At 42.6% G+C, this 27,649-nt stretch overlaps 2 protein-coding genes across 3 annotated transcripts; one reads left to right on the forward strand and one right to left on the reverse strand.

The window, feature by feature from the left end:
• Window positions 1-2,025: 2,025 nt before the first annotated feature.
• On the reverse strand, window positions 2,026-3,078 carry LOC120672937. The gene has a single exon (XM_039953567.1). It carries the CDS (start codon window positions 3,076-3,078, stop codon window positions 2,026-2,028), a length of 1,053 nt encoding a protein of 350 aa, XP_039809501.1.
• A 13,470-nt stretch (window positions 3,079-16,548) lies between these two features.
• Window positions 16,549-27,601, forward strand: LOC120674038. Of its 2 annotated transcripts, XR_005674951.1 has the most exons (4): window positions 16,568-16,716; window positions 16,822-17,236; window positions 23,862-25,908; window positions 27,182-27,601. XR_005674951.1 is itself a non-coding variant. In XM_039955100.1 (3 exons), exons 1-3 carry the CDS (start codon window positions 16,694-16,696, stop codon window positions 25,851-25,853), a joined length of 2,430 nt encoding a protein of 809 aa, XP_039811034.1. In that variant the 5' UTR covers window positions 16,549-16,693; the 3' UTR covers window positions 25,854-26,202. The 2 variants fall into 2 exon arrangements, 1 of the variants encoding a protein (XP_039811034.1); XM_039955100.1 differs by lacking the exon at window positions 27,182-27,601 and having other exon boundaries at window positions 16,549-16,716; window positions 23,862-26,202.
• Window positions 27,602-27,649: the final 48 nt, after the last annotated feature.

A 27,649-nucleotide genomic window follows, 5' to 3' on the forward strand; every position in this document is an offset into this window, starting at 1 on the left:
GACAAGTCCCTCGTCAGTGTATGGTCTATGTAAGTGTTTTCTGTCAATTGTATACTCTAGCTCTACTAAGTCGTTTAGATTTCTCATTCCCTCCTTTTATTTGTAATCGTGCAGGATGAAAATGCAAGAATGCCGGAAGAGCGGGATTTACAACGTTGGCTTCATAGATCCGAATGTTATACATGAGGAGTGTGTACGCCAATATCCTAATCGGGCCGAGAATAATTTAGTCATGTTCTTAGAAGGGCAGCACGATCGCACATTCATTCTTTTGCCGTACAACTTCAAGTGAGTCCTTTCACTTTTTGAGTCACTTCAACTAGCCAATAAGTGTATATATCTAACATTTCTTGTATCCATATGTATGTATCAACAGTCTCCACTGGATCCTACTTGTGATCGAAATTGATCGGTCCCGAGTTACTGTGTGGGACTCCTTGAATAAGCCAACAGAATTATATCAAAATCTCGTAGACATCATGCAAAGGGCATGGTCTCGGTTCCTCAAAACACAATTAGGAGTCGCGTCAACACCGACTGAGCTTAAATTCAACCATAACAAGCCGGTACGAATATCGCACATCTACTTTCATTTATTCAAATAGCATGAATATTTCATAATATGTATATATGTATATAGTGTTTGAGACAGAACCAAGGAACCAACCTCTGCGGATACTACGTATGTGAGCACATGCACTTTTTTTGCAGAGATACCAAGAGGGTGACACAAGAAAACTTCGAAGTACGTATAACATTAGTAACAATTTCTTGTATCTAATTCCATGCAGGTACTAAATTAAACTATTGGTGTTTATTTATTGTTGACAGATTTGGAGTATGAAAGAGAACCTCATCGAACCGGAAAGAATCAGAGCAATTCAAGAAGCACTCTGTGGATTCCTGTTGGATGAGGTGATAAATCCAAAAGGTGAATTCCATTCCGATCTAATGATAAGTGTGGCTCGAGCTGATAAACTCAACAAACGCCGTAAGAAGGATGCCGGTGCCGATGACGATGCAGATGATTAGAATTATTGAAGAATTTGTCGAAAAAAACTTATGAGAATTCATACTTGTAAATATTATTGTCTTTTATCCATGTATGTATATAATTTCTAACATTTCTTTTATCCATGTATGTATATAATTTTTTTATTTTTTTTGCTCCATATACAAATACAAATTCTAGATACGAGTACGAGTACGAATACACAAACCGCTGCGAATACGACTACTAATACTAATTAATTGAAATTGAAAGGAAAAGAGAACAAATATAAAGCATCAAAAAGAAAAGAAAAAATCGTTTAACCAACCGGTACTAAACTGCTCGGCCTAGCTGCTGGCGTAGCCAGCAGTTTAGTACCGGTTAGTACAAGCCGTTTAGTACCGGGCCTGCTGACCTGTAAATTTGAAGAAGAATTCAGTAAACCCCGCCTCCCCGGCTACGCCCATGACCATGGCCAGCGCCTATCATCAGCTCACTGGTGTCGCTGGGACCATCCTCGTCCACCATCAGAGCCAGTCAGCTGAGCAGGCAGCAGCTGAGAGCAGCGCCTGGCGGTCTGGACTGGGTGTCTAGCCGCATGCCGCGGCCGCCGGCCGAGGAGGCGGGGTGCAGTTCTGGCGCGGCGGATGCAGCCTGCACCTGCAGGCAGCACCGCAGCTACGCAATAGGCGAGCGCCTAGCGGAGTAGCGGGGGCCGGGTAGGAGGGCCGCTGGGCGCCTGGGCCGGACTGCTGGAGCATGGAGGTGGTGGGCGGCGGCCAGTTTGGCAGCGGTGACGGCGCGGATTGGGGATGGGGCCGGCGGCCAGTGAGCAGGGATCCCGTGAGCGTGAGGCGTGAGCAGGGTTTGGGATGGGGCACTTGGGCCGGTTCAACGCCTAATGGGCTTATTGGGCCTTTTCCTCACCTCACTGTCTCTCTGCAGCTACAGGTGACGGTCGCCGCCGCCGGCTGCTGCGGCACCGCTCTAGTGCTCCTCTGTGGCTTGCCGGCTCGCCGGAAGAAGGGGTCTTGTTAATCTTCTCTGACGGTAGGTGGGGCAGCTGCCCCACCCTGCCGCATGGGGAGCTCCACCTCTGCAGGTGGGGATCCAATTGCCATTGCAAGCTTGTTCATGAACCACCCCCAATTATCTTGTGTCTCTGACCCAAATACTCCATATGCCACGGGGAACATCCAGTTATGTCCATCAACACCTACAGCTGAAGCTAGCTGCCCCTTCCACCTTCCAGTAAGAGCAGTGGAGTCAATTGCCAAATATGGTCTGCACCCATTTTTGAATCCATCAATACATGGCCTCAAGGCAACAAACATTCTGCTAAATCTCATCTTGGACCCAACCTTTTCAGGTTCTATCTCTACTATGCTGCCAGGAGCCTTTCTCTCTATCTCTGCCTTGAAAGCAAAAGCATAGTGAAAATTGTCCTCCCATTTGCCAAAGATCTCATCAAGTGCTAAACCCCTGCCATTGTATACAATCCAGTAGGACAACTTGATCAAGTACTTCTCCTCCAACTTGTTCTTCAAAGTAGAAGCTCCAATTGTGGGATGCCTCAACCACTGGATCACTCTATCCCTAACCCAGAATTGATTAGCCATACAATTTTTCTCTACTTTACTTGTGCTCTTGCAGTAGTGCTTATTAGACATCTTTTTAATCTGCCATGTCCTTTCATCCTGCAGTTGTGATGCATGTATTCTCCATGGGCACTTCTTGGCTTTACAACATCCTATATACCTCTTTGCTTCATTATAACGAGCTACAATTTCAACCTCATTCAAAATAGCATACTGCCTAATAGCTCTCATGAAAGTGTCTCTATCTTCAAATGTCACACCAACAGCAATCCTGGGGTTTTCTAAGTCAGTTATATGCTCAACCACATCACAATCTTTCTCATCATCAACATCACAGTCATCATTATCTTCTTCATCAGTGTCAGGAATGTAATCAAAACCAATATTAGAAGCAGGTTCAGCAGGCTCATCATCTACTCCAACATACTCTATTTCATCATTTTCACCCCAAGGATCATGAAGCAGGTTTAGCAGACTCAGCAGGTTCATCACTGTTAACTAGAACTAACTTCATTTCAGAACTGCATATCAACAGATGACTTGATTTCATATCAACAGCATCAACTTCAGTACACAAACTGTTGTCATGACTTGGCTGGTTAATTACTGAAACTACCAGAGGAAGCCTTCTAATTTCCCAATACATATCAATTGCCGGCGCGCGCGGGCAGGGCGTCGCATGCAGGCCGGCGTCCCAGGTGCGCGCGCGGGCAGGGCGCACCGCCGCGTGTGAAGCGAATGGATAAGGGGATAAGGTCATCCAAGGGCATTTTAGTCTTTTTAGGGCATGTTCTCTCACCTGCAGTGTTGCAAATGAGCTGTTTATTGGGATTAATGTGCAGCACATAAAATTTACAACTCACGATGGGCTACATACTATTTCAACAAGTTGAGTGTGCAGCGCACAAAACAATATTTTCAGAGTGTTCTGTAGGAAAAAAACCCAATCCAATAATAATCCAACCAACAATACCAAAAGGCGAATAGTGTGTAGTTCTAGTTCACAGGACAGAAGGGGGGCGCTACAGCTACACCGCTACAGTGTTTGTGGAGCAGCATGAGCTGCTAGCCGTAGCCTCCTACACCTGTGGGCTGTGGGCTGTCCTACACCTGTGGCCTGTGGCCTGTGGGCTGTGTGAGCTTTTGCAGCAGCCAGCACCAGCAGGTAGGTGATTGATCGATGTGATGCGAAATTTGAGGGAGCCATGGGATTCTCCATCCCCTGCAAGTGGTAAACGCCTTTTGGTATGGGGTGCCCAGGGGCAGAGGCCGGAGGGCCAGGGACATGGACATGGGCATGGGCATGGGCCATGGTCCATGGGGTGCCCCGGTGGGTGGGCGAGATGGCATCCACGATCCATCTGTTTGGTTGCTTCTATATTACTGCTGCACATGCCCTGATACATAACACACCTGATTTCTCTTATGAATCCTGCGTTCCATATATTCAGTGGAACAGAACTTCCCGAAAGAAATCATATACTACTCCTACTCTATAGATAGAAGAGTAGTGTTAGTACTAAAGGGCTTTAAAAATTTCCATATATTTGGGGGAGTACTCGCAAGGAGCAGTGATTACTGTCCGGTAATTCTTTTTTTTCGAAGATGCTAGGATGTAGTAGTAAATTCCTAGAATGATTTTTTTAGGACAGAGAGAGTATTAGTAGTACATGCACGGAATAATACCATCTCTTTCAAGTGATGTATGCAGTTCGTTGATTGGCGCTGCAGGTATAAAGACGCGCACAATAGGTGGATTATAAGCCGTCCATATTGCTCTCGCCAATCGCACGCAAGTGATGTTTTAGTCGTGGAGTCCATCATTTCAAACTCTGGTTGAAGATTTCTTTTTGTCTATTAATTAATTTTAGATATACTAGTAGATTTATATTGGAAGTTACTTTCTTTTATTTTTTTATAATTGGAAGTTACTTTCTAAAGTTTACACTTTTTCTAAGCGTTATAAATATATTATAACGAAATAATCTACAGTCATTATCTATCGTTATTTTTTCACTAAGAGTCGAACATGCAGGAGAGAGAACAGGGGGAAGGGGAGGATAGATCCCTTACAATACCAATCACATGTTACGTTGCAAGACCAAAAGCAGGCAGAATGAAAAGAAACTCAGAACCAGTTAAATTTGTTATACTTGTGAGTGCATTATCTACTTCCTTGTTATTTCAACATATAATTCAGAACAAGGGTTTGCAAGCTAATTTAGGGGGTGTTCAGATCCAAGGACTAATTTTACGCCAGATCACTTCGGATGTTTGAATGCCAATTAGAGGGAGTAAGGTTCAGAAGTCAAATGTTAGCTCTAATCAAAACCTCATTCAGATAATCGGATCACTTACAGTCGGAACATAGTTTTTTTATAGGGTTAATTAAAGCAGTTGATGTGCTTGCTGCTGACAGATTGAACGAAACATACAGAGACAGAGCCACAGAGGTACGATAGATTTATACGCATGCGGTATCATATCTGCAAGTATTTTTCTGACGAATGTACAGTGTCCACATTTAAGCATGCATGTCTGGTGCAAAATAAAACTGCTCTTGTCGACAACAACAACTGGTTATTCAGAGTACTACTGCTTCACCCTGTCCGAGATTTCGAAAATGCGGTGCCCAATAATGAGGGAAGCAGGACGCCGTTCTTGTGGCGTCCCACAACTTTTCAAATAATGTCACCATCTTTGAGTGTTGTTTTGAAGAAACAAATTAAAGATGCAAATGCTTCTTAGAGCACCTTTAAGTATATATGTGCAACTCTAGCAGCTAATACAATCTTTATTTTACCTTTTCCTTAGTACTATATAACAAAGATGGGAATTTTTCATCCATAGGGCCACCTTTCATCAGTACCGCCAAGATAGTCAATGATGCGTGGGATCTGGTCCTACACGTCATTGAAACATGCTAAGGGTATAAATAAAAAACACGCCTCGATCGAGTGTTGATACAAGGATGGAAATAGTGCACCCCCCACACGGTGGTGTACGGACAAAGGTATTTCAATCACATATGTTGCTCACTTAATACACACACCGTACCCTCACACCATACCATATAAACGCATGCTTTTACTTAACTCGTGATGGCATTTTGAAAATGGACGCACTAGTAGTATATATATACTACATTTGATCCTAAACATAGTAAGTTGCCAAAACACCCAAGATTACATGTACCAATATTTTGAGCTCGGCTATATATCACATTAGTACGTACTACTAAAGAGCAATCGTTGCAGTAAATTTAAAGCATGCAATAATTATATTGACAATCATATGGTCCATCTTCTGTTCTCTGTTTATACACTGGTTAATCTTGAATTGACATCTGCAGGCTTAAATGGGCATATATACATGATTTACGTGAAAATACATGAGCTAGAGTCTATCGGCACTTGCATTTTTTCCTGCTGGACACACTGCACTACTGTCAACTGTGGATCATACAAAAGCTAAGGCTTCGTTTAGTTGCACGTGTAAAGTTTTTAAAATAAAATCTTTGCACATTTGAAATATTAAATATAAACTAATCATAAAACTAATTATTACAGGACAAATTTATTAAAACTAATTAATTATCATTAGTATTAGTATATGTGTATTGTAGCAGTTACTGTATCAATTTATTAGTGTTTGATCACATAATTAGGCTTATTAGATTCTTCTTGTAATTTACAAATAAATTATGCAATTCATTTTTATTTCATCTAGATTTAAAACTTCAAGCATGCAAAATTTCCTTTCAATGTGATAGTTTTAGAATTTTAAATTTTGCAACTAACAAGGTCTAAGTATGCTAAAGAGAAGATCAGGACCGGATTAGTTTGTTTGTACAACAGTTCATCTCAAAGAGAACAACAGTTCAGCATATGATTGATGTGATTGATGCCTGGAGCCTGTGATCAAGGCCCTGTTTGGTTCGTAGCACAAACTTTGACTAATAATTAGAGGTACTAAATAAAGTCAGTTTACAAAACTAACTCCACAACTTCTGCGCTACTTTGCGAGACGAATCTAATGAGACCTTTGACCGCACGATTAGATGTTAGTTACTGTAGTATTACTGTAGCAAATCATCGATTAATTACCGCCATTAGATTCATCGCGATAAGTTACATCTATCTATAAAAAGATTTTACAAATAAACTCCATTTAGTACTTTATGCATGCAAAATTTTTTGGTAACGCGATTAGCGCGGAGAGAACCAAACAGGGCCCAAATGCTCTTGTTGACCGCAACATCTCTGGTGGTACGTCACTCTTACCCTACGTGTCATAGGCCGTGTTTAGTTCGTGAGGCCTGTAAAGCCAAAAAAAAATTGCGTCGGAATCTTCCCAATTTGAAGTAGTAAATGAAGTCTATTTACAAAACTTTTTATATGGATGAGTTGTAAATCACGAGACGAATCTAATGATACTAATTAATCCATGATTAATCAATAATTAGCGGTTATTTACTGTAGCATACTGTTGCAGATCATGGATTAAGTAGGCTCATTAAATTCGTCTCGCGATTTACAGCCCATCCATGCAAAAAGTTTTGTAAATAGACTTCATTTAGTACTTCAAATTAATAAGATTCCTTTATAAAATTTTGCGTTTACAGCTTTTTTGTGTTTATGTGGTGTAACTAAACAGGGCCATACATGCATATGATTCTCTGCGGCCCTGGTGCCCCTAGTTCCGAAAGGTAACCGCCCCTGCAGCCCTGCCTAGTGGTAGTATAGTAGCTAGACCAGCAGCCAGCTTTGCTACCAACTGTGGAGATGTTGGCAAATAAATTCAACTTTGACTGTCAAATTCACAATTGCCACTTCCATTTTGACGCAAAACTTTTTACAAATTATTTGTGGATACTCTTAATTATTTGTGGTTAACTAGTGGATCCAATATTATTATCAAATACTTCACTCTTCCTTTTTCTATGGACTATTATAATTTTTTCATACGTTGACCATTACATGGTACAACCAATATGTTCTTAGACTAAATGTTGGTCAAAGAATAAAGTGGTTGAATCTTGAGTTGCATATGCATGCGTGCCTTACAAAAAAGAGGAGGAGCGAATAATGTTAAAAAATATAGTTTTTGTACAAATAACTGCTAAGATAAATTATACTAATGAACAGATTGGGAGATCTGTATTTTAGATCCCAGATCCAATGGTTAATAATCCAATTGACTTTCTAATGAACTGTCCGCATATGGAAATATACTTAGATAGACCTATTAATTAACTCATGTACCTTAAGACTGAAGGCCGGGTAGTAGTGTGATCATTTCATATATACATTCTCTTACTGTATGTGACAGTGGCTTGCTGCATGTGATTATCAAGTATGAAGTAGCGGCAGGCTGTGAAGATTGATTATTAAAACTATTTGCAGCTGAAAAGAAAGATCATTATTTCAATCGGTTAACTAAAGAATGAATTCCGCGCACAATATTGCAAAGCCTAGCTCTATCAGGCCTCAGCTCGTGTAATCGACAATATCCAGATGTTTGATCGGACTCTCACACGTCACCGTGTATTCGAACATTCTATATATGCATGCGTCCCGGTACTCGAGTAACATTCTATGCATGCAAAGAAAGTAACTTTTCAAACTTTTACAATCTATACGTTTGAATAATCTAATTAAATAGACTTGTTAACTAAAAGTTGCAGCAGATCAGACGCGATCTCCACCATGGGAAACATTTTCAAAATAAAAATACAATCTAGCTATTATATCTTATCGTGTAGGAGTAATTATAAAAAGATTCATTCATCCATTCGCATGTTGAAGATTTGAAAACCAAAAAACATAAAGTAAACGAAAAACTGGAGGTAATTCTACAGATCGAGTACTCTCTCTCTCGGCATGAAAAACTTAACGTATACTTGTTGGATAGGTCAAAAATATACACTCCCTCCGTCCCGCAAAGAGTGCAGTTTTAGAAAATTTCAGACACATTACTCATCGAAAGAAATGACTTTGTTGCCTCTAATTACTTCTACCAATTATGATTGAAAACTGTGTTATTTATTTGGTTTTCTGGATCATCAATGAATGCATATGCATTGGAACTAGAAAAGTAATATCTACTAAATAGTTGATTGGCTCTATGCGTTTTCCTATGCAATGCTTTCTTGGTACTTGGTATTACTTTAATTATATGGATCTCATCATAAGCTAAAACTACTCTTTGTGGGACAAAATTTGAATGCTAAAACTACACTCTTTTGGTCACAGAGAGGGTACAGATCAAAAGCACAAAAAAAAGAGTTTAGATATGGTCTTGAAAATGCACTTTATTATGTTATTCTGATTTGATTGGATGTATAGCACAATTCAATGTCGTCTGAGTGAGTGTAGTCTCTTTTGTGTAATATCACCGTTGTAAGAACTGGCTTGCTTCTCTTTCTTCTTATATGAATGAGCAGTGCTAGCTCCTGCCGTATTTAAAAAAAAAGCACAATTCAACAAAAAAGTAACTAGTTAAGATTTAGTATATGCTGCAGAGTCTTCATTTTGGCGCCGTATATACAGTACTTAGCTTCTAAGTGGCCTACTGTACTGTACTGCTCAATTAAATTCATCTGTGTGGTCAACTGGTCATGCATGGACAGACGCATACGGTTTTTTTGAAAAGCACAGACGCATATGGTGACTATAAGCCTGCTTTCTATACGTACAGGAATACTACTACAGTACTCATGTACTGCGTATTAAGTTGTGTAGTCAGCAGCCTTATTAATTTTTCCTTTAAAAAAGCAGCCTTAATTTATAGTATTCGATCTGACATGCATTGCGCTTCTTGTACGCGCTGTCTGTACCATATACAGTATACAGTTGAGTCACACAGTAGTATGCTCTAGAAAAAGGCTACACATACATACAGTAACTGCAGCACTTAGCAATTGATCTCTGGTGTTAACTGACGATCGATAGTGCTGTTGGCTGTGTACGTAGGAGCCCATCGATCTCCCAGCGGTCGATAATCAGCAGGCTGCAGCAGTGCGTGGAGGATCGCGAGCGCGCATAATTCCATGGCCGCGTGCAGAGGCAGCCCTCGGCCTCGCTCGGGTAGCCAGGTCGCTTTCCCTGCTGCAGCTGCAGGCTCGTGCGTCGGCGCAGTGATGCCATTGCCACCAGCTGCCCAGGCCATCTGGGGACAGGTGACAATGGAAATGGCAACGGCGATGGTATTGGCGCCGCGCCATGCACATACCCATCCATGATTCAGCTAGCAGGTCAGGTGTCAGCCTAATCAATGGTCCCCGCTGGCGATAGCTGCTCGTTCCCTCGGTCTGCACCACCAGTACACCATCCATCGATAAGTCCTTTTTTTTCCTTTTTAATACTAGTACTAACTAACGCGCTCTCTCTCTCTTTTTTGAAGTACTCCTAACTAGCTAACTCTCGTTCTGATAAGTTTTATGCCATCTGTTTACGCCCAAGGAAGTAATTTCTTGGAGCTGTCTAGGTTACACCTGGGTATTTTTCTTTTCTTCCTACACCGAATTTGTGACCTTGGATCTTCGGATCAAGCAGTCGGTTGACACCCCGCAGGTCGTGAATTTGAATTCCGGCTGGGGCGAATTTCCGCCTGCGGATAAAAAATCCCCCTCTATACTCACCGCAAGGGATGGCCCTTGTGGGCATGGGCCAGAGTTCGGGGATTTTTCCGCGGCCGGAGAAGCTGTTATCACTTTCTCCTAATGAAATATGGTGGGGGCCGTCCCCCCCTCGCGTTTTTCTCCATCCCCCACCCCACCCAGCCCCACGCCCCCAGTCGCGCGCCCGGCACTCTCCACGCGTCGCCAGCCGCAGGCCGTCGGCCGCGCACATCTCCTCCACCCATCACTCCCCCGCGCACCGCCACCCTCTGCCTCGCTGCCGCCGCCCTTCCCATCTCCGGCGGCTCCCGCTACGAGTCACCGTCGACGCTCGCCCCCACCCCTGCACAACCCAACTGGAGGTCCCCTGCCGGCCGACTCTGACGGTGCCCCAAACCCCGAACCCTAAAAAGTTCGCCGGAGCTCGCCGGACTTTTAGAAAGTAAGATGAGGAAGAGCGAAAAAAAATCTAGTGTTGGAGAGATAAAAAATGCTCGAGTGTGGTATAGCTTCTAGTATTTCTTCTGTCCAATGAGGTTTGTATATATTGTAATAAACATGATAATCTCAACCTAAACGTTCCATTTTAAGTAGGCATGTTGTTGATTTAGTATTTTATTAATCAGTAGTATTATTGTAGATAGTGTACCCGGTCCTACTTATTGCCTCTGTAGAATATTCCTGGAATACAAACCTCTGTACCCGGTCCTATTGATTGCCTCTATAGAATACATGGAGTATTATTACCTACTTAATTATTGCCTCTATACATGGAGTATCATAGAATATTACCTACTTATTGTACCTAAAATACATGGAGGCAAACAAATGCTTGGTGTCATTGTACAAATGCATATTCCTACTTGGCAAGCACTTTTGTTAAAAGTTGAAAGCATATCATATAATAAACTCTGAAACAATTTTGCCACCTCCTACTTGATTCCTTGAAATTTTAAAACATCATAAAACAATGAAAAATGAATTGTATGATATTTAACGAAATTGCTCCGCTGTTGTCACTGCTTCGCACCACCGCCGCGGCCCCTCGTATTGCATGCCGCAATAGCATCCCCTCACGCCACATGCCGCGCTACAGCCCCACACACCGCAGGGGAAGGGGTACGGGGAGGGGAGTGCATGCCAAGGGAGGGGAGGCGCGGGAGGGGAGACGTGATGGGGGTGGGGAGGGGCATCATGGGAGGTGGCGAGGCAATGTGTGAGAGCCAACGGCCTCATGCTGAGCTGCTTTGCCCGCCCCACGCCACTCCACGACACTTGCTCCATGTTGAGCCACACGAGCCATGCTACTCCGCTTGCGTAGGGATGGCGGCTGTGGGTGGGGGAGGAGGGGAGGCCGTGGTTCGGAGGATAGCAAAGGAGGGTTGACGGCGGGGAGGGGGGAAGGGAATCAACGGCGGGAGATGAGGATGGAATGGAAGGGGAGGCAGGGGCGAAGCCAGCCGAGAATGCCGCCGGGGTCTGCTTCATTGAACGCCGGGGTCTGCTTCATTGTAGAACAGTATGAAACAGTGATTTAACACTGATTTTGCAAAAAATCGCCGGGGTCCGCGGACCCCGGCACTTCCATGCAGCTTCGCCCCTGAGGGGAGGTGGGGAAGAGGAGGGAAGGGGAGGTGTTGGCAGAGGAGAGATAAGATTGTGTGAGAGAGGAGGGAGAGAGATGGAAAGGGAATGAATTAAGGTATGTGTGTGCAGTAGATGTAGGTAGTCGTAGGATCGCACAAACGCATAAATGCATGACTGGCTGGAATCAATTCATTAATATAGAAAAATAATTTAGTTTTCTTTAGACAGGCTTGTGAACAGTAATTTAGCTCGCTCTACACTTAATATTCAATTGACCAAATATGGGCCTACATTCTATGGGCTTGGTGGCCATATGGGCTTTCAAGCCAAACACATCCTTGGCGAGGTAAGAAAAGGAAATATGGTATGTTAGACATCTTCTTATATATTCATATTGAAAAGGTTGTCAAGGCTTGAATCCGAGCCGCTATATATACAGCCCGTTCGGATGAGCTGAAAAGCGCTGGTTGGGCTGGGCAGCCCAGCCATTCGGCAGACCAGTTGCAGCCGAACAGCTGGCAGCCTTGACACCAGCCAACCACCACGAACAGTGAATACCAGCCACCAACCCAGCGACTCCAGCCCAACCAGCGTTTTTCAGCTCATTTGAACAGGCCGATAGCCTCTCATCCGGTGGCACCCGAGAGACTTTATAGATGAAATATATGGCATAAAATCCATATAATCAATTATTAGCACAGACATAGCTCGCTCCTGGCCAAACGAGCTAGCCCTCCTATTCTTGTGGTTTACTCCCTCTGTCCCAAAATAAGTGTAGTTTTAGGATTCAAAATTTGTCCCAAAATAAGTATAGTTCTCGCTTTTTAATAGAACTCTATCTCTCTCCTCCTCTGCCCCTCCTTGTTTCATGTGCACTCTCTACTTTTTACCCCTCCATAATTCTCATGTCCAACTCCTAAAACTACACTTATTTTGGGACGGAGGGAGTAGGTCAGAAGTTTGAGTTCAGGTTAGCTTCTACCAAATTGTTCCTAACCGGCTTAATTAAAAGGATACGTAATCCTTTTAGAGCGCATCTTTTCAAAGACACAGTGTATAGAGGACCATTGGAAAAAGTAGTAAACGTCGAACCACTCGACCATCAGAATGCGCAACTCCGATTTGATGCTCTAGTTCCTTCCATCCCAACAGAACTATGAGTCCATTAATGCGTGAACAATATGTTAATTACATTACCAACGGTGCAATAAATTCAGATAAATATAATATATATAGTTCTCGTTGAATTGAATCCCATGTCCTCGTGCTGTGTGTATGATGTATACAAAAGCACAACGTGGGTATACATAAGCTGTAGATACACGTACGAATGGTTCACAAGACAACGACCGTACCGATCCACGGATGTGATGCATAATGCCACACATCCGTCAGTCACTAACACGTACGTACGTATACTGAGCAGTAAAAACAAACCAGTGCGTTTGTCCGTTGTGGTGGCATGCATCCGGTCTTTTGAACCGTCATTCTCTCGATCTAGTCGCCGAAGGCATCTAGGCATGGAAATTAAACAATTCTCTCTTGAATAATTCTACGGATGTTTTTAATATATATGATATATATATTCTAAGTTCAAAACAGCTGACAGCAGATGTGTGCGTGGACGTTGTTGGTCACAAGAGTGTGCCGTGTTCACGATCTCTTCAACGCGCGTGTAGTAAGCATTTCGATAATCGACGGCAGCATGCACAAGACGGTTTCGCCGGCCTCATTCCACCAACTGCACACCAACTAAACCACCGCATGAAATAACAAACGCCCGAGGTGGGGGCCGGCCGGGCATCGTGCGCTCACATACTTTCTCGCTGATGAAACTTCCAAAAATTCCATCGGAAAACACACGCTCAGATCGACCACTTGGGCTGTTGTTCTTTTCCAATTTGATAATGATGGATGGGCCAGCCTTCTGGTGTTAATCGGAAAAATTAATCCACCAAGAGAGAGAGAGAGAGAGAGAGAGAGAGAGAGATTATTGGAGAAAGCTAGCAAGGAACGGACGATGGTGCAAATGCAAGTTGGCCCCGCCAGCAGACAGCACGTACAAGGCCGATCTTGGCATGCAGCCCCGATCTGATGCACGAGACGAGAATCTCCAACCAGGAAAACCACGCAAGCAAAGGGGAGGAGGAGCCAAAGGATGGAAAAGGAAAACGATAAAGAAAAAGAGGCACGCTCACATGCAGCAAGGGTGAAGAGGAAGGCTGAAAGGGAGGGGGGGAGATCAGAGATGTGTGTGAGAGAGGGGAGAGAGAGAAAAAAGAGAGGAGAGAGAACACAAGTGGGATCCTTGTCGCCACCCGCTAGGTTCGCCGACAACAGTACCGGGGCCCACACACGCCCTGGCCCCACAACCCGCGTACCGTCAAACTCCACAATAGAAAACCATGCTTATTGTTACAGGTACCCGGGCCTCCTGTGGCCTTGACTTATACCACCAAATTGTGACGCCGGAGCACTTACATTTTCGTTGTCATAGCTGGTTGCCAGATTCGTTCTATAAATTAAAAGAGTATAGAAAACTTAGACTTTAATAAATATAATCTTGATATCATATTATTCTTTAGTAGTTGAACAAAGTTTGTGTGCACCTTTATTCTAGTATAGATACAATGCCGCGACATCGACATCCGGCACAACATGTTATTAATCGATTAAATGATTGTTGTTTCCAACTAACCATGAGATGAAACAATCCCGGACCTCACCGATCAAAATGAAATCTATAAATTTATAAAGATACACATAAAATGACATATATCTTGTAGAATATATTTATTGTGCATAATTATTATATTACATATAATGACGTGGCTTCTAATTTGGCCGCTAGTGATCTAGATAGCAGTTTCCTATCATGAAATCAAATTCCAGATCTTCTATCAACTTTTTTTTACACTGTTCTTTTCTATCACCATTCAAAAATGTAGAAAATAAGCTTTCTTATTCCCTTTGTTCAACCATTGTCCTCGTGTGCAGGATATGCTCACGTTTTTCTTGTCTTCTTTGTAAGATTATATTGGACTGTTTGATATCATTTTGAATCACTTTTCGCTTGGCATCTTATTTAGTTTTCTCTTCCCTGTCATTTTAAATCATTTTTCGCATGTCATGTTATTTAGTTTTCTCTTAGCTGCTATAGAATCTCAACAGTCATACAATATTTGACTCTTAGCTGTCATCTTATTTAGTTTGCTCTTACCTGTCATTCAAATTCACAGTTGGCATCGAGCTATGCTCACGTTTTTCTTGTCTTCTTTGTAAGATTATATTGAACTGTTTGATATCATTTTAAATCATTTTTTGCCGGGAATCTTATTTAGTTTTCTCTTACCTGTCATTTTAAATTATTTTTTGCCTGTCATGTTATTTAGTTTTCTCTTAGCTGTTATAGAATCTCACAGCCTGTTCGGATGGATATGTTTGGCTGGGCTGGGCGGGGTTGGGGCTGTTGAAATAGCCAGTCAGACAGCTAGCAACCAGCCCAGCCGCGCACCAGCCCAGCGAACCGAACAGGGCGTCAACAATCATACAATATTTGACTCTTAGCTGTCATCTTATTTAGTTTGCTCTTACCTGTCATTCAAATTCACAGTTGTCATCGATCTTCAGTTAAACAAATATCCACCCTTGTCGCCTTGCATGCACTATGTTGTGCGCGCGTGCCAATGGTTTCTCCTTAGTTGAGTATTTCAACATTTTTCCCAACCTCTCACTCTCCCCCCCCATAACCTTCATATCATGAAATCAACGCTCTTAATTTTTCATGTAAAATTTGTTCATGATTGTTTCTATTTTTCATCCTATATTTAATTTTGTGGAACGAAATTAACATACCATCAACCCCACCCCTCATCTCATTTCATACTACCAACAACAATCTAATTCATGCATAATTAATACCATAGATGTACAATACAACTTTTTTTCCAATTGTGCATCCACATCTAGATTATTTTATTAGTAAGGGAAATTTAAAGCAAACTATGAATTTAATAAGATGGACATAAAATTATATACTTCTGATAAAATATGTTTCGTGTGCATATTCTAGTGCTTAGAGTGGCATGGTTTCAATGCAGCCCGCAAATGACCAAGGTGGCAATTTCGTATCATCAAATCAAATAATGAATTATTGGATCTGCAACCAACTCGATCTACTTGTTATTCTTCTATTCCCGTCACCATACAAAAATTTTTAGAAAACAACCTTTCTTATGGGCATATTTATGGTCGCGTTTTTGTTATCCCCCATAATTTGTGCGATATATTAGGCTAGTATTTGATACCATCCTTATTTGTCCTTTTCTCACTTGTTATAAAACTGATTCCTCATCTATTTTGATAGATCGGGCAAATCTTGGACGAATCAATCTGTAGGATGCAGGCTACGATAGACTTTTTGCCGTGTGTGTCCGCCATTTTCACAACCCACAATCTCATCCGATTGCTTCTGGTTCTACCACCGTACTAGTACCAGCCAACGCTCGCAATCGCGCCACGTCACCCGCCACTAGCGCCTATTAAAAATCTCATTGGCCGCTGTCCACTCACACATCGCTGTCCAGCGTAGTAAATGGAGCGGTGGGGCCCAGCACGACACCAAGACCAACTAGCCATTAAAGTAGTAAAATAAATAGGCAGCGCCAAAATTTGCTGGCAAAAGGAGCGGGATGGTGTAGTTAATTCGCCGCGAAGAAATCGAAAATTTCCCCCAAAAATTATTTATTCCGCCCGCGTCCCTTTAAATACTGTTTCTCTCCCTTCCCTTCCAACCCTCTTCTCTCTCCTCCTCCCCCGAAACCCCCCAGGCCCCGCCCCGACCTTCGCCTCCGACCCCGGCGCGGATTCCCGGGCGCACCCGCTGCCCGCACGGCCATGGCGGCCGGGTTCTCTATCAGGTAGGCGCGGAGCCGCTGGTGGCCGCATCGAATGGCGCTGAGGTTTCGTTTCCGCCGCTTTTTTTTTTTTTTTTGCTGATCCGCGTTTGTGTGTGTGCTGTGAAGACGGTGTGCGGAGCGACTGCGGGGGACGGCGGCGGCGGAGCTCGGCCCGCTCGACCTCGCCGCCAAGGACCTGCCGCCCATGGAGGTCCGGGTGTTCAGGTGGTGGGAGGAGGAGCTCGCGGCCATCAAGGCGGCGGCGGAGGAGGAGAAGGAGGAGCCGGTGGCGGAGGTCGACGAGGACGAGGAGGAGGTGCCGGGGAACGGGCGGACGCCGAAGAAGCGGTCCATCACCGACCTCTTCGCGGCGGCGCCTGCCGTGGACGCCGTGGGCGGGGGCGGCCCTGGCGCCGCTGAGGATGATGGGGAGGTCCTCCGCGCCATCTTCCGGCGGACCAAGGAGATGCGGCGGAGGAGGCGCCTGGAGGAGGCGGCGGCGGACGAGCGGCGTGCGGCCGAGGGGAATTTCGCCAGAAAGGTATGCGGTCCAGCCCAGCCCGACCCGACCCGCCCCTACCCACCCCGTCCGTGCCTGCATCATGATATTGTCTCGTCATGTTCCAAAGTTTTTTCCTCCTGCCTTTTTTTACTGCGATTATTTTTTGGTGATCGATCTGCACCCGCTGAATCACTGCGGTTTGGATTGGACACTGTCGGTAGCATCGGAATCGTTTGATGCTTAGCATTAATTTCTAGCCACCTCTATCGCATCCATGTATGCCGCTATGGGCTCATAGGTTGCGATTGTTATTACCAGTAAGTATAAGTATTGATGGCGGCCGATTTGGTTGGCATTTGATGGGCCAATTAGTTGTTGCTTTATATGGGGACGCGGCGCAGGATATTTTATGTGTAGATAATTTTGTGCGCCTGGCAGATTAGCGAATCGAAATCTTGGGGGCATTAACGCTAGCTAGCTTGGTACGTTCGTGCACGAGACTTGCTTGCGAGTCCTCCGGCGGATGATTTACTGGTCAAACCTGTAATGCGTGTCTCGTATTGCTAAGCGTTAAAGTTGGTTGGATGATTGTGTTCTCTTTCCTGCTGTGCATGATTATTGCCTTGCTAAGCGCATGACTGTCTCATGCGCGACCAGTGTTATTTCATGCTGAACTTGTCGGCTCCGGGCGATCGACACGAGTGTCACGCAGCTTCGGCACATTGATGATAAGGATCTCTGCATGTTGAGAGATTTTGTTGATGGAGGTTTATTCGGTGCATTGATGATAAGGATCTGTGCATGTTGAGAGATTTTAATTTGTCAATGCGCGCTTAGGCGAAGATTAGCTAGTTTGCTGTGGCGTTTGTACATGTCTGGATGAACTAGCAGTAGCAGTGCTCGCTGGCGACGACATGCACAGACCAGCTTATATATCTCTGGTACTATAGTACAGCGCCATCTTACAAATGGTGTCGTGTTATCTTTCTCACACAACATGCACGGCAAGCTAGCTCCTGCATGTGTGATGGGTACTAGTTGGTGTCTGGTCGGCCGGTACATTTCTGCTGGGCCGGCCTGGACCCATTACGCACGGGATCGAACCTTTTATCATAGGAAATGGATCGGACGTGATGCATCGCGTTTTACCAGATCGAGATCTTCTGCATTATTATTCTGATCTCTCTCGGCTATATGCATGGGACTTCATCATTGCTTGGGTGATGTTCACTTGTTCCGATCCAAAAAAGATCTGTAATGCATGCATGCATGCATGTGTGCATAATGGGAACAGTGTTTAGGTGATGATGAAGTTTTGTAATACATGTGGCTTTCAGCGCGTATGCAGGATATGTAGACGAACTAACGCATTGCACCTAGGAGTCTAGGACTTAATTGTTGACCCACTGAATACAATAAGTATAGTATACGATTTCTCTGTGCATACAATACTATATACATAGTTTAATACTGCATATTAATGGTTGTGCCGCTAACCTGGTATCTTGAAATTAAGAACTAACTTAATTAACCATCATAAAATGGTTGCACAAGATTAAGGAGTAATTAAAGTTAAAGTTGGTTGGGTGATCAGAATATAAAATGAAGTATAGAAAAGGAAGATAACGTTAAGGAAAGTCCTTGATTTTTTTTTATTTTTTTTACCATTCGTTTGTTTGGTATAAGAATGTAAATTAGAATATGCTCAACACCTAGATTAAATGCCTGTAGGCTTGGCTTGTTTGTCGGCTTTTAGTTTTACACTGGATGCTTAGCTGATCAACCTGATATTGCATAATTTTCTTATCTGGTTTATACTTAATTTGCTAAACAAAATATTACATTAAGTGTGTGCATATTTTCAAGGTGGTTATATTTTCCTTAGTTTTTCTTATTAAATTGATTAGTATATGCGACCCAATTTATCTGATTTAAGTTTGATTTTCTTTTGAGGGGTAATGGGGGGAGAGGATCCCAACCAATATATTGCCATGGCCTCTTGTAGGCTCATTAAATCAGGAGGGTTCAGCAGCTATTACGGTGCAAAAAACAATAGTATTTGCCTATGGTTTACAAAATGCATGACACCAGGCCTCGGCGACTTCCTTGTCTTGTCGTGGTAGTCTGCAGGACCACAGGCGAGCTTCTTCCTTGCAACTCAGTAGTAGGCGTAGGAGGGATGGTTCCTGGCTTGCCTGTGCTTCCATTTAGAACTTAAGTTTGATTTGTGAAAACTTCCATTTACACCCCAAACATGCGTAAATACATCCTTAGTCGATCTGATCCCATTTGTCATCACTGTCCTATTCACCTTACTCCAATAACTGTCTTTGTAACATGTTAACTTGTCCTTATCCTCTCCACGCACGTGCCATGCTTTATATGGCTCTGTACATGTTGTGCATTGCATCATTAGCCTCCTCTTTTTTTTTGTTGTGTGTGTGTGGTTGGGGGGGGTTGACTTTGTTTGGTGTGTTCAACGATGTTGTTGCTTGTTTGTGGAAAAAGTCTATATCACCCCCTCAACTATGGGAGATGGACTACATAATCCCCCAACCTATGAAATGGTCTATATTACCCCCTGGACTTTCAAAAACCGGTCAAATTACCCCCTAAAGCAGTTTCGAAAAATTATATTAAATCACAAAAAATTATAAAATGAAAAATTCAATTGTGTTGGACTCCAAATGAGTAGATCTACACAGCAGACATATAATATAGTATGCTTTAGTATATTTTTTTACAGCTATGAAGAAAAGCATAAATTTAAAGCTACAGCAAAAAAATATACTAAAACATACCATATTATATATTCACTGTGTAGATCTACTCATTTGGAGTCTAACACAATTAGATTTTCTATTTTATGATTTTTTTTGTGATTTACTATGATTTTTCAAAACTGCTTTAGGGGGTAATTTGACTAGTATTGGAAAGTTTAGGGGGTGATATAGACCGTTTCATAGGTTGGGGGTTATGTAGTCCACCCCCATAGATGAGGGGGTGATATAGACTTTTTCCCTTGTTTTTAGATGATGGTGGTTCATGAACTCTCATGGTTAGTGACGTGGCCATCATTAACCATTGAATGTGGTGGACAACGTGGCCATTATAAAGATTGGTACTTGTAGCTCTTTTTTGTTTGATCAGTTCACTTTCCCGGCTTTGTGTCCAAAATTGACAACCAAGTTGCTAAAGAGAATCAAGAAACCGTGCATTTCGGTGTCAGTCTATTTGATTTGTTTCCACTTTCACCGAAGTTCATGGAAGCATTGGTTTGGCGGTGATTACTTGCCACGCACTGTGCACCCTGATGACTCGCTATGTGGCGCCGCCACCTTACACTGCTAGCTGTTGTCAATTTAGCACTTGACTACAGCCAGAGTTTGTTGTCAACATAGTAGTTCTTGCCTGCCGGCCGCTCATTTTGTCACCGTTATTGTACCAGCGGTATCCATTGATGCTAGAGCTAGATATCGAACATGCTTGACTAGGCTAATTATCTAAATGAGCTAAAGTCTAGCTTAGCTCGGCTCGGCTTGCATGGTACCAGCTCGAGCTACCTCGTTTAGCTCATGTGCTTGAGAGGCTGCCAAGATGGATGAGGAGGGTCACATGTTGGTGTGGCTCCGATGCATATGGCGGGCAGAGTTAGATATGAGGGCCAAGGAACGAGGATGTCAGCTTGGGAGTGGCCATGTTGAAGGTTGTCAGCCTTCAAGGTGGCAATGGCGAAGCTGCCACCACATCAAAGTGCAGCAGCACCTAACACATTATCTCCATTGCTTCTTTTCCTTCGAGAATGCCAAATCCATTGGCAAGCTATGTACCTCATGGTTTAAGCTCAATCTGGTAGCTTGCTGTGTGAGAGGTGTCCAAATCGAGCTATTTTTCCATGGGTAAGTATTGAGTTGCATGCACCAACCAATTCAACCCAAAAAGCTTAAGCTAATGGGAAGAGGTGGACAATTAACTTATACTTCAACACTCCCCCTTATGTCAGGCTCCCTCAGGCCTCAAACGTGAAAATTAGGAGTCTGCTGCAATTATTTTATTTTAACTGCGCCTGCCAGGTTTATTCAAACTCGAGACCTTTGACCCTGATATCATATTGAGTTGCATGCACCAACCAATTCAACCCAAAAGCTTAAGCTGATGGGAAGAGGTCGACAATTCACATATACTTCAACGGTAAGGAGATCTTTGTCCGTTGTATCTCCTCCAAACCGTGATATCTCCACCCATTGCTAGCCCCTCATCATTTAACTAGTCATTTGTCCTAGGTCCTTCTTCCTTGAATGGTTTTCATATTTTCTATTCGAGGATAAGGATAAAAAAGAAGGCATGACTTTTCTTCCACCTTTTTTATTCAGTTGGTGTTAGAACACGTGGCCTGATTAAGGGTCGTGGTGGTCACATGCTTAAATGAATGCGTGTGGCACATACCAAGATCTTGGCTCATTATCTAAACAAGCTACAGATGTGGATTGGCTCTGAGCCGAGCTACACTCGAGTTACCTGAGCTTATGAGATACAAGGATTTGTCCTACGCTAGTTGACCCCCATTTTGCTGGGCACCCACGCCTTGTGAGGATCCTCACCATTAGCTGTGAGTATGAGTGCAACATTAGATTGGCTCGATGCTTGGATCAGGAGATGTTGTGAGGGTTGTGGGATTTTATGGTAGTCTGGTAGTTCGAAGCAATCCCTTTGCCTCCCCTACAACTAGCATCCTTTGCTGCCCCTCTAGTGCCTCACCACATTGTGACATCACTGCAGATCTTACCATCGCTCAAGGCCTACCTGACTCCCTCTAAGTTTGTTGAGCACACCTTACTTTGAGAACCACATACTCAAAACACCTGTTACCTTGAAAACTTCCTAATAAAAAACACTAACTTCATCATTGCCCACTGCAATGACGGTTGGGTAAAATTGATGACTATGTCGCTTGCTCACTAGTCAATGGGTTATAATAGTGAGTAATACACCTGCATGTTTCAAAGTTGTCCCTCGTCCCTTATTCAGGTCCCTGACCTCTTAAAATGCATATTTGGGTTCCCTGCTTTGTTTCTTCCTCATCATTTTTTCTTCACCACCATGCAATGTGCAATTAACGTTGTTAGCTTGCTAATCACTTATTTGTTTTGGACATCGAGTGGCACATTTAAAAAGCTTAACACAATGGGATAAGTTCAAGCACTGCTAGTGTTTTGAACTCAATAATAGCCGTCATTGTTAGATGGGTCTACTTTCGTATAGGTCTATTCAATGAGATCAGTTTCCTCTAGAGATCAAGTCAACACATCCATATTTGTTGTGAAACAATGATGTAAGTATCCTTCTGAAAGTTCGCATTGTAGCATCTATTTTTGCTGGACTCTACATGTAGTTATCCCTTTCCACTACTTGGCACTAGAGCTGCTGGCCATGTCTTCTACCTATAAAATGAAGATTCTCAAGGTGAAGCAAGAAGCAAGAACAAGCTGGTACACTAGTTATTACAACAACAACATAGCCTTTTGTCCCAAGCGAGTACACTAGTTATTGAGGAAGAAAATTTTACAACCATCCTATCCATGTTGCCAGTCAACTTAATGCAATGTACAGTACAGGGCACAGCAAGTGCCATGTGTAGGATACTAGGATGGCGGATTTTCACGTGTACAACCAGAGTGGCACTGATATCTCCACTACCCAATCCAATGTCCTACACTAGTACACTGCATACTTCTTTGTTGACATTGTGCCCATTACTGTAGCCAACCACTGATGTTGTTGTGCTGGTCAATGCCCCGGTTCCAGTAACTAATGTGTATAGAGTATTGGCAAATACACAGAGTAGTACATGAGTGTAGTCATTGTGGTTCTAGTAACTGATGTGTCCATATTGAGTATTGAAAAATACACGGGGTGGTACATTAGTACAGTGCTTCTTCCCTTGTTTTTCTTTGAAAAATGTATCGCCAAATATTCGACAGCATTGAGAGTTTTGAAAAATTCTTGAACTTGTATTAGAGACCTCTTATAGCAAGTGTTAGACCCTTGTTACACATCCATCGTACTTCCAATATCCGTATTTATAGGGTAGTGTTGGTCAAACATGAAGGGCTATATTTTTCACTAAGTTGCAAATGACAAAAAATTATTCATTGTATTGGTGAAATTTCAACAGATAATTAACAGTATATTAAGTTAGTGAATCTTGCAACTATGTGTTTTGTATGGTGCTTATATGCTTAGTTCCAAAACCATAAATACATTAATATTTAAGAAGTAAATTAGTATCATTTACAACCTTTTGTTTGTAGAATATTACTCTGTTTCAATGTCTGTCCAGTATAGATACCTAGATGGGTTCATATTAAAGTAATATCTGAAAAGAGTTTTGCCAATTTTTTTCTCATCAAATAGATGAATATACCTAGATGAATGCAATTCTATAGAAAAACTTAAATTTTGTGCCTCCTAGGTACGCGGACCGGATGAACATTTTGATGTGGTAGTATTCAGTTATAATAATTGTGATCTTGAATTGATTCATCCTTCTACAATGAACCAACTTTTCTGGTTCATCAGGAAATCTATACATTTTTCAATTGTTCTGTGTTCTCTCCAGTTATATGTACCTCTTGTCATTATTTAATATAGCTCAATTATGCAGAAATCACTTGACAAGATAAATTTGGGAGATGGGCTGGATACTCCTGGTGCATCAGAGGAACATGAGGATAAACATAATCTCAGTACAGAGCTGGAAAATATCCCAGATCTTAAGAAAAGGAAGCATGGAAGACTCAATAATAGCTTACAGAAGAAGAAGGCTAACAGGCTGAAGTATATTGGCAGTACAAAGGCTATTAAGGTGGGGAAACGAGACATTAAAAAGCTCCCCTTGCACAGCATTCTGAAGAAGTACACAAAGCATACATCCGTCAAAATGGTTAAGGAAAAACATGGCAATTCAAAAGGCCCTGGAGTCATAGAACTCTGCCGCAAATCGGTTAAGCGTGTCAAATTCTCGGAAGTGAATGATGCACTTGGCAGTAAGAAGCAATGTTCCAAAAGACCTGAACTGGCAAATATCTGCAAGCTAATCTCTGATGCAATGACTTCTTCATCATCATCATCCATAGAATTTTCCAGTGAAGAGGAACATATTATTGCAGAAAGTAGTAGTTCTCGCATGCCTGAGAAAGTCTTTGCTATGGCTAAGGACGCAAAAGATAACACAAATCGTGATAATCAATCTGAGATCAGCATTACTGGATTGTCCACTGGTTTATTTGATCTGAATAAAAGTTTGGAAGATCCTGCTGACTTGAACAGCCCTTATGTTTCAAATTCAGAGGAGTCATGTCTTCAGCGTACACAGGTTGGAACTCAGGTATTGACAATGGAAGAACAAGGTATGGATCAACAAGGTATTGACAATGGAAGAACAAACCATAAAGACTCGTCTTTCAATCCACATGGACAAGAACAACAGCATCATGCTACTGACTTGGACAACAGAATGAAGTCCCCTTGTACACTGCGAAACCAAACTTTTCAGGATTCAGTTCAGCTGCAGAATTGGTGCTCCATGACTATGCATCATGGTGTCTCTCAGCTCTCAACTGGAGGTGAATCTTCTTCCTTCCAATTTCGAGGATGTAATCTGTCACACAGTGAGAAACAAATTATTCATTCAAAAATGAACATGCAACATGAGTCTAGGCCTTCTTCAGGACAAACCTTGCGCTTGATGGGTCATGATCTTACAATATCCAATACCAGAGTTGACTATTTGTCTGAGGCAGCACAGAAACAAACAAATCCTGCTGAAGATCATCTTACCACCAAGTTGGTGTTGGAACTGCCACGACAAGGTCAGCCTTTCCTATCATTACAAACTCAGAGTATTTCCAACGTTTCAGCAAATTCTGCAAGCACAGTAGCTCATATTTCAGCGAGTTCTGGAAGCACAGCTCAGGCACATTTTAGATACAGAAACCCACATAATGTCACCAATCCTTCGCCTACTGCCAATGTGTTCTCTTGTGATCCATCAAGATGTGAAGACAGGTGGAGGGGCTATACAAACTTGCAATCTCATCAAAATGTTTTGTTGGGATGTCCGCCTGTCTCAAATCATGGCAGTGCTGCATTTATTCAGAACCAGCCACCTCCTCAGCATTTTTACTCTGATCATTCCACTAAGACAGATTCGCCCTCAGCGCCATTTTCACCAATAAATATGCAGCATGTGACACCGTCTCCAGATTACCATGCCAATTTGCCTGTGTCTTATGGTTTGTACTCTGCAAGCTCATCAGTTCACCCCCATAACTCTGTGGGTTTTACATGGAGCCACCCACACCAGATAGTTCAAGGAGTTCTTGATAGCAGAGCCTCTGCAGCCCTTCCATCCAGAAATGCAGGAACTGGAATGGCAAGAGTTGATCCTGACAATTCTACTTCATCTAGCAGCCGTTTTGTGCTGAGATCAGGCCCGGTGAAGCTCAGCCCTGGGGCGAAGCATATCCTGATACCAAGTGACAATACAGAGGATGACAATTCTGCTCCAATTTACTCTTGTGTGTCCTTTGGTAACTATAATGGAAATGTCTCGGCGCCTCACCAGAATAAAGGAGCAGGTTCTCGTAGGTTCTAGTCTAAAAGCATCTGTTTTTGAGCAGCTGCTGAGCAAGAGGTTACTGGTTTTGAAGGTATGGCTATTCGCTGTTTATTTCTGTTCTTTTTTGTTGCTGTGTCGTCTTTTTTACAGTATTGCAGCTGCTTCACTGCAGTTGGATTCATTTAGTTCTATGTAAATATTTTTTTTGCCTCGCTTTACTATGAGGTAGCGTACTCTTTACTCAATTAGATTATTTTATATTGGATAGCTTTGCTTTCCTTCTTTCTAAGGAAAAAAGTCGAAAGAAAGTGGGCGCCAAAGTATTTCAATCTGTAACTTCTTTCTATTTACTTCCATTCATGTTAAAATTAGTAGAACTTTACTACGAGTGCCACGCATGTTTTTGACGTTTTCCAACTACTATTAACCTCCATTCATCTGGAGAAGCTTTGACCCCCAAAGCGGGACACCTGATAAAGTGGACACTAAAAACGACAATGTTTTTTAAGAACGTGTAAAGGATGCTACTCCCATCTGTTCCAAAATATATATTGTTTTAATTTTACTCTACATCAAACTTATAAAAACTATATTAACATCTATAATATCAAATAAATGCACTTTCAATACATGGTAACTAAAACAATATGATGTGGTAGATCTTGGTGTATCCTATAAATTTAATCAAAGGTCGAGAAAGTTATGAATGGCCAGATGCTAAATGTCTGTACTGTACCCTGTACCCCCATATATTACCAAAGTGCGATTTGTTTCTCTCATATACACAGACATGCTCGTCTGCCATCTGTAGCAATTTGCAAGGCCCAATCTCCTCGGCCCAGTATCCATTTCTGACTGACCACAACTGGTACTGTTAGGTAGACAGAGGATCCGGCCATCTCCCGGCCTCACGGGCACGACCAATCGTTGGAATCTGTCGGTTCCTGCAGCATCGGCATCTTGCAGCTGCAGGAATTCGCCTAGCCTTCTGCTGTTGGCTGCACGTTTCAGCCATACCTCTGCTTCTGTTCGCACAGTTGAGAGCATTTGCTTTCACACTGTCACTACAGATTGGCCAGGGTGCTAAAATCCACTACCCAGCAACCCTGAGATTGGATTTTGTTGACGTTGTTCAGTGCTGTACATATAATTTGTACCGAAATTTGGCAATGAACTAAACAACTGTGGAATGTTGAGAATAAGGCAAAGAAACGTTGTTGAGAATGCAAATCAAAACGAGCCAGTGTACCAAATGTCTTGCTATCCGATCCTTTGCTTTCCTGTTGTTTATCATTTGGATTCTTTCATAACCAGTGTGTTGTATGCAAATTTATTAACTTTTTTCCGGATCACTGTATTTGAAGGAGTTGAAGCTGATGGCATGCCTAATAGGCAATCGACGAAGATGGTGATGTGAGAGGATACAATGTGCTGCGTGGAAGATATCCGATCGCATCTGGAGAGGCGGAGGGTACATGGTTTTGGTTGGGGCCTGGAAGACTTTGACAAATTCCTTTAGTTCTGCAGTTGTTTACACCTTTTTTTTAAAAAAAACTTTTTTAAAAAAGAAAGATTTTCAAAAATGACAGTGCGCTCAGGTGTGTGAAGCATGTGAGCCTGTAGGGCATACCTGGAGTGTTGTTTATCTAGTTACCGGTAAGAAAGTAGAACCTTAATGCGACTCAGAAGTTGGTTGGTTGTACAATTGGTTGCACCATCTAGATCAGATTTCATATGCATGGTTTAAAGGTAAGACTTAAACTAGACTACAAGTGGTTTCCTTTTATGTTGCGCTACTCTATGTTAGTGGTCTCCTTTTGGATACAAATTTT

The sequence above is a fragment of the Panicum virgatum genome, chromosome 5N (assembly GCF_016808335.1).
Source record: "Panicum virgatum strain AP13 chromosome 5N, P.virgatum_v5, whole genome shotgun sequence".
NCBI lineage: Eukaryota > Viridiplantae > Streptophyta > Magnoliopsida > Poales > Poaceae > Panicum > Panicum virgatum.

Coding starts and splice junctions, on each gene's coding strand:
- LOC120672937 (XM_039953567.1), bottom strand. CDS start 3,078: ATGAACCTGCTGAGTCTGCTAAACCTGCTTCATGATCCTTGGGGTGAA.
- LOC120674038 (XM_039955100.1), top strand. CDS start 16,694: ATGGCGGCCGGGTTCTCTATCAG. Junction 16,717..16,821: donor GCGGCCGGGTTCTCTATCAG/GTAGGCGCGGAG, acceptor TGTGCTGTGAAG/ACGGTGTGCGGAGCGACTGC. Junction 17,237..23,861: donor AGGGGAATTTCGCCAGAAAG/GTATGCGGTCCA, acceptor TCAATTATGCAG/AAATCACTTGACAAGATAAA.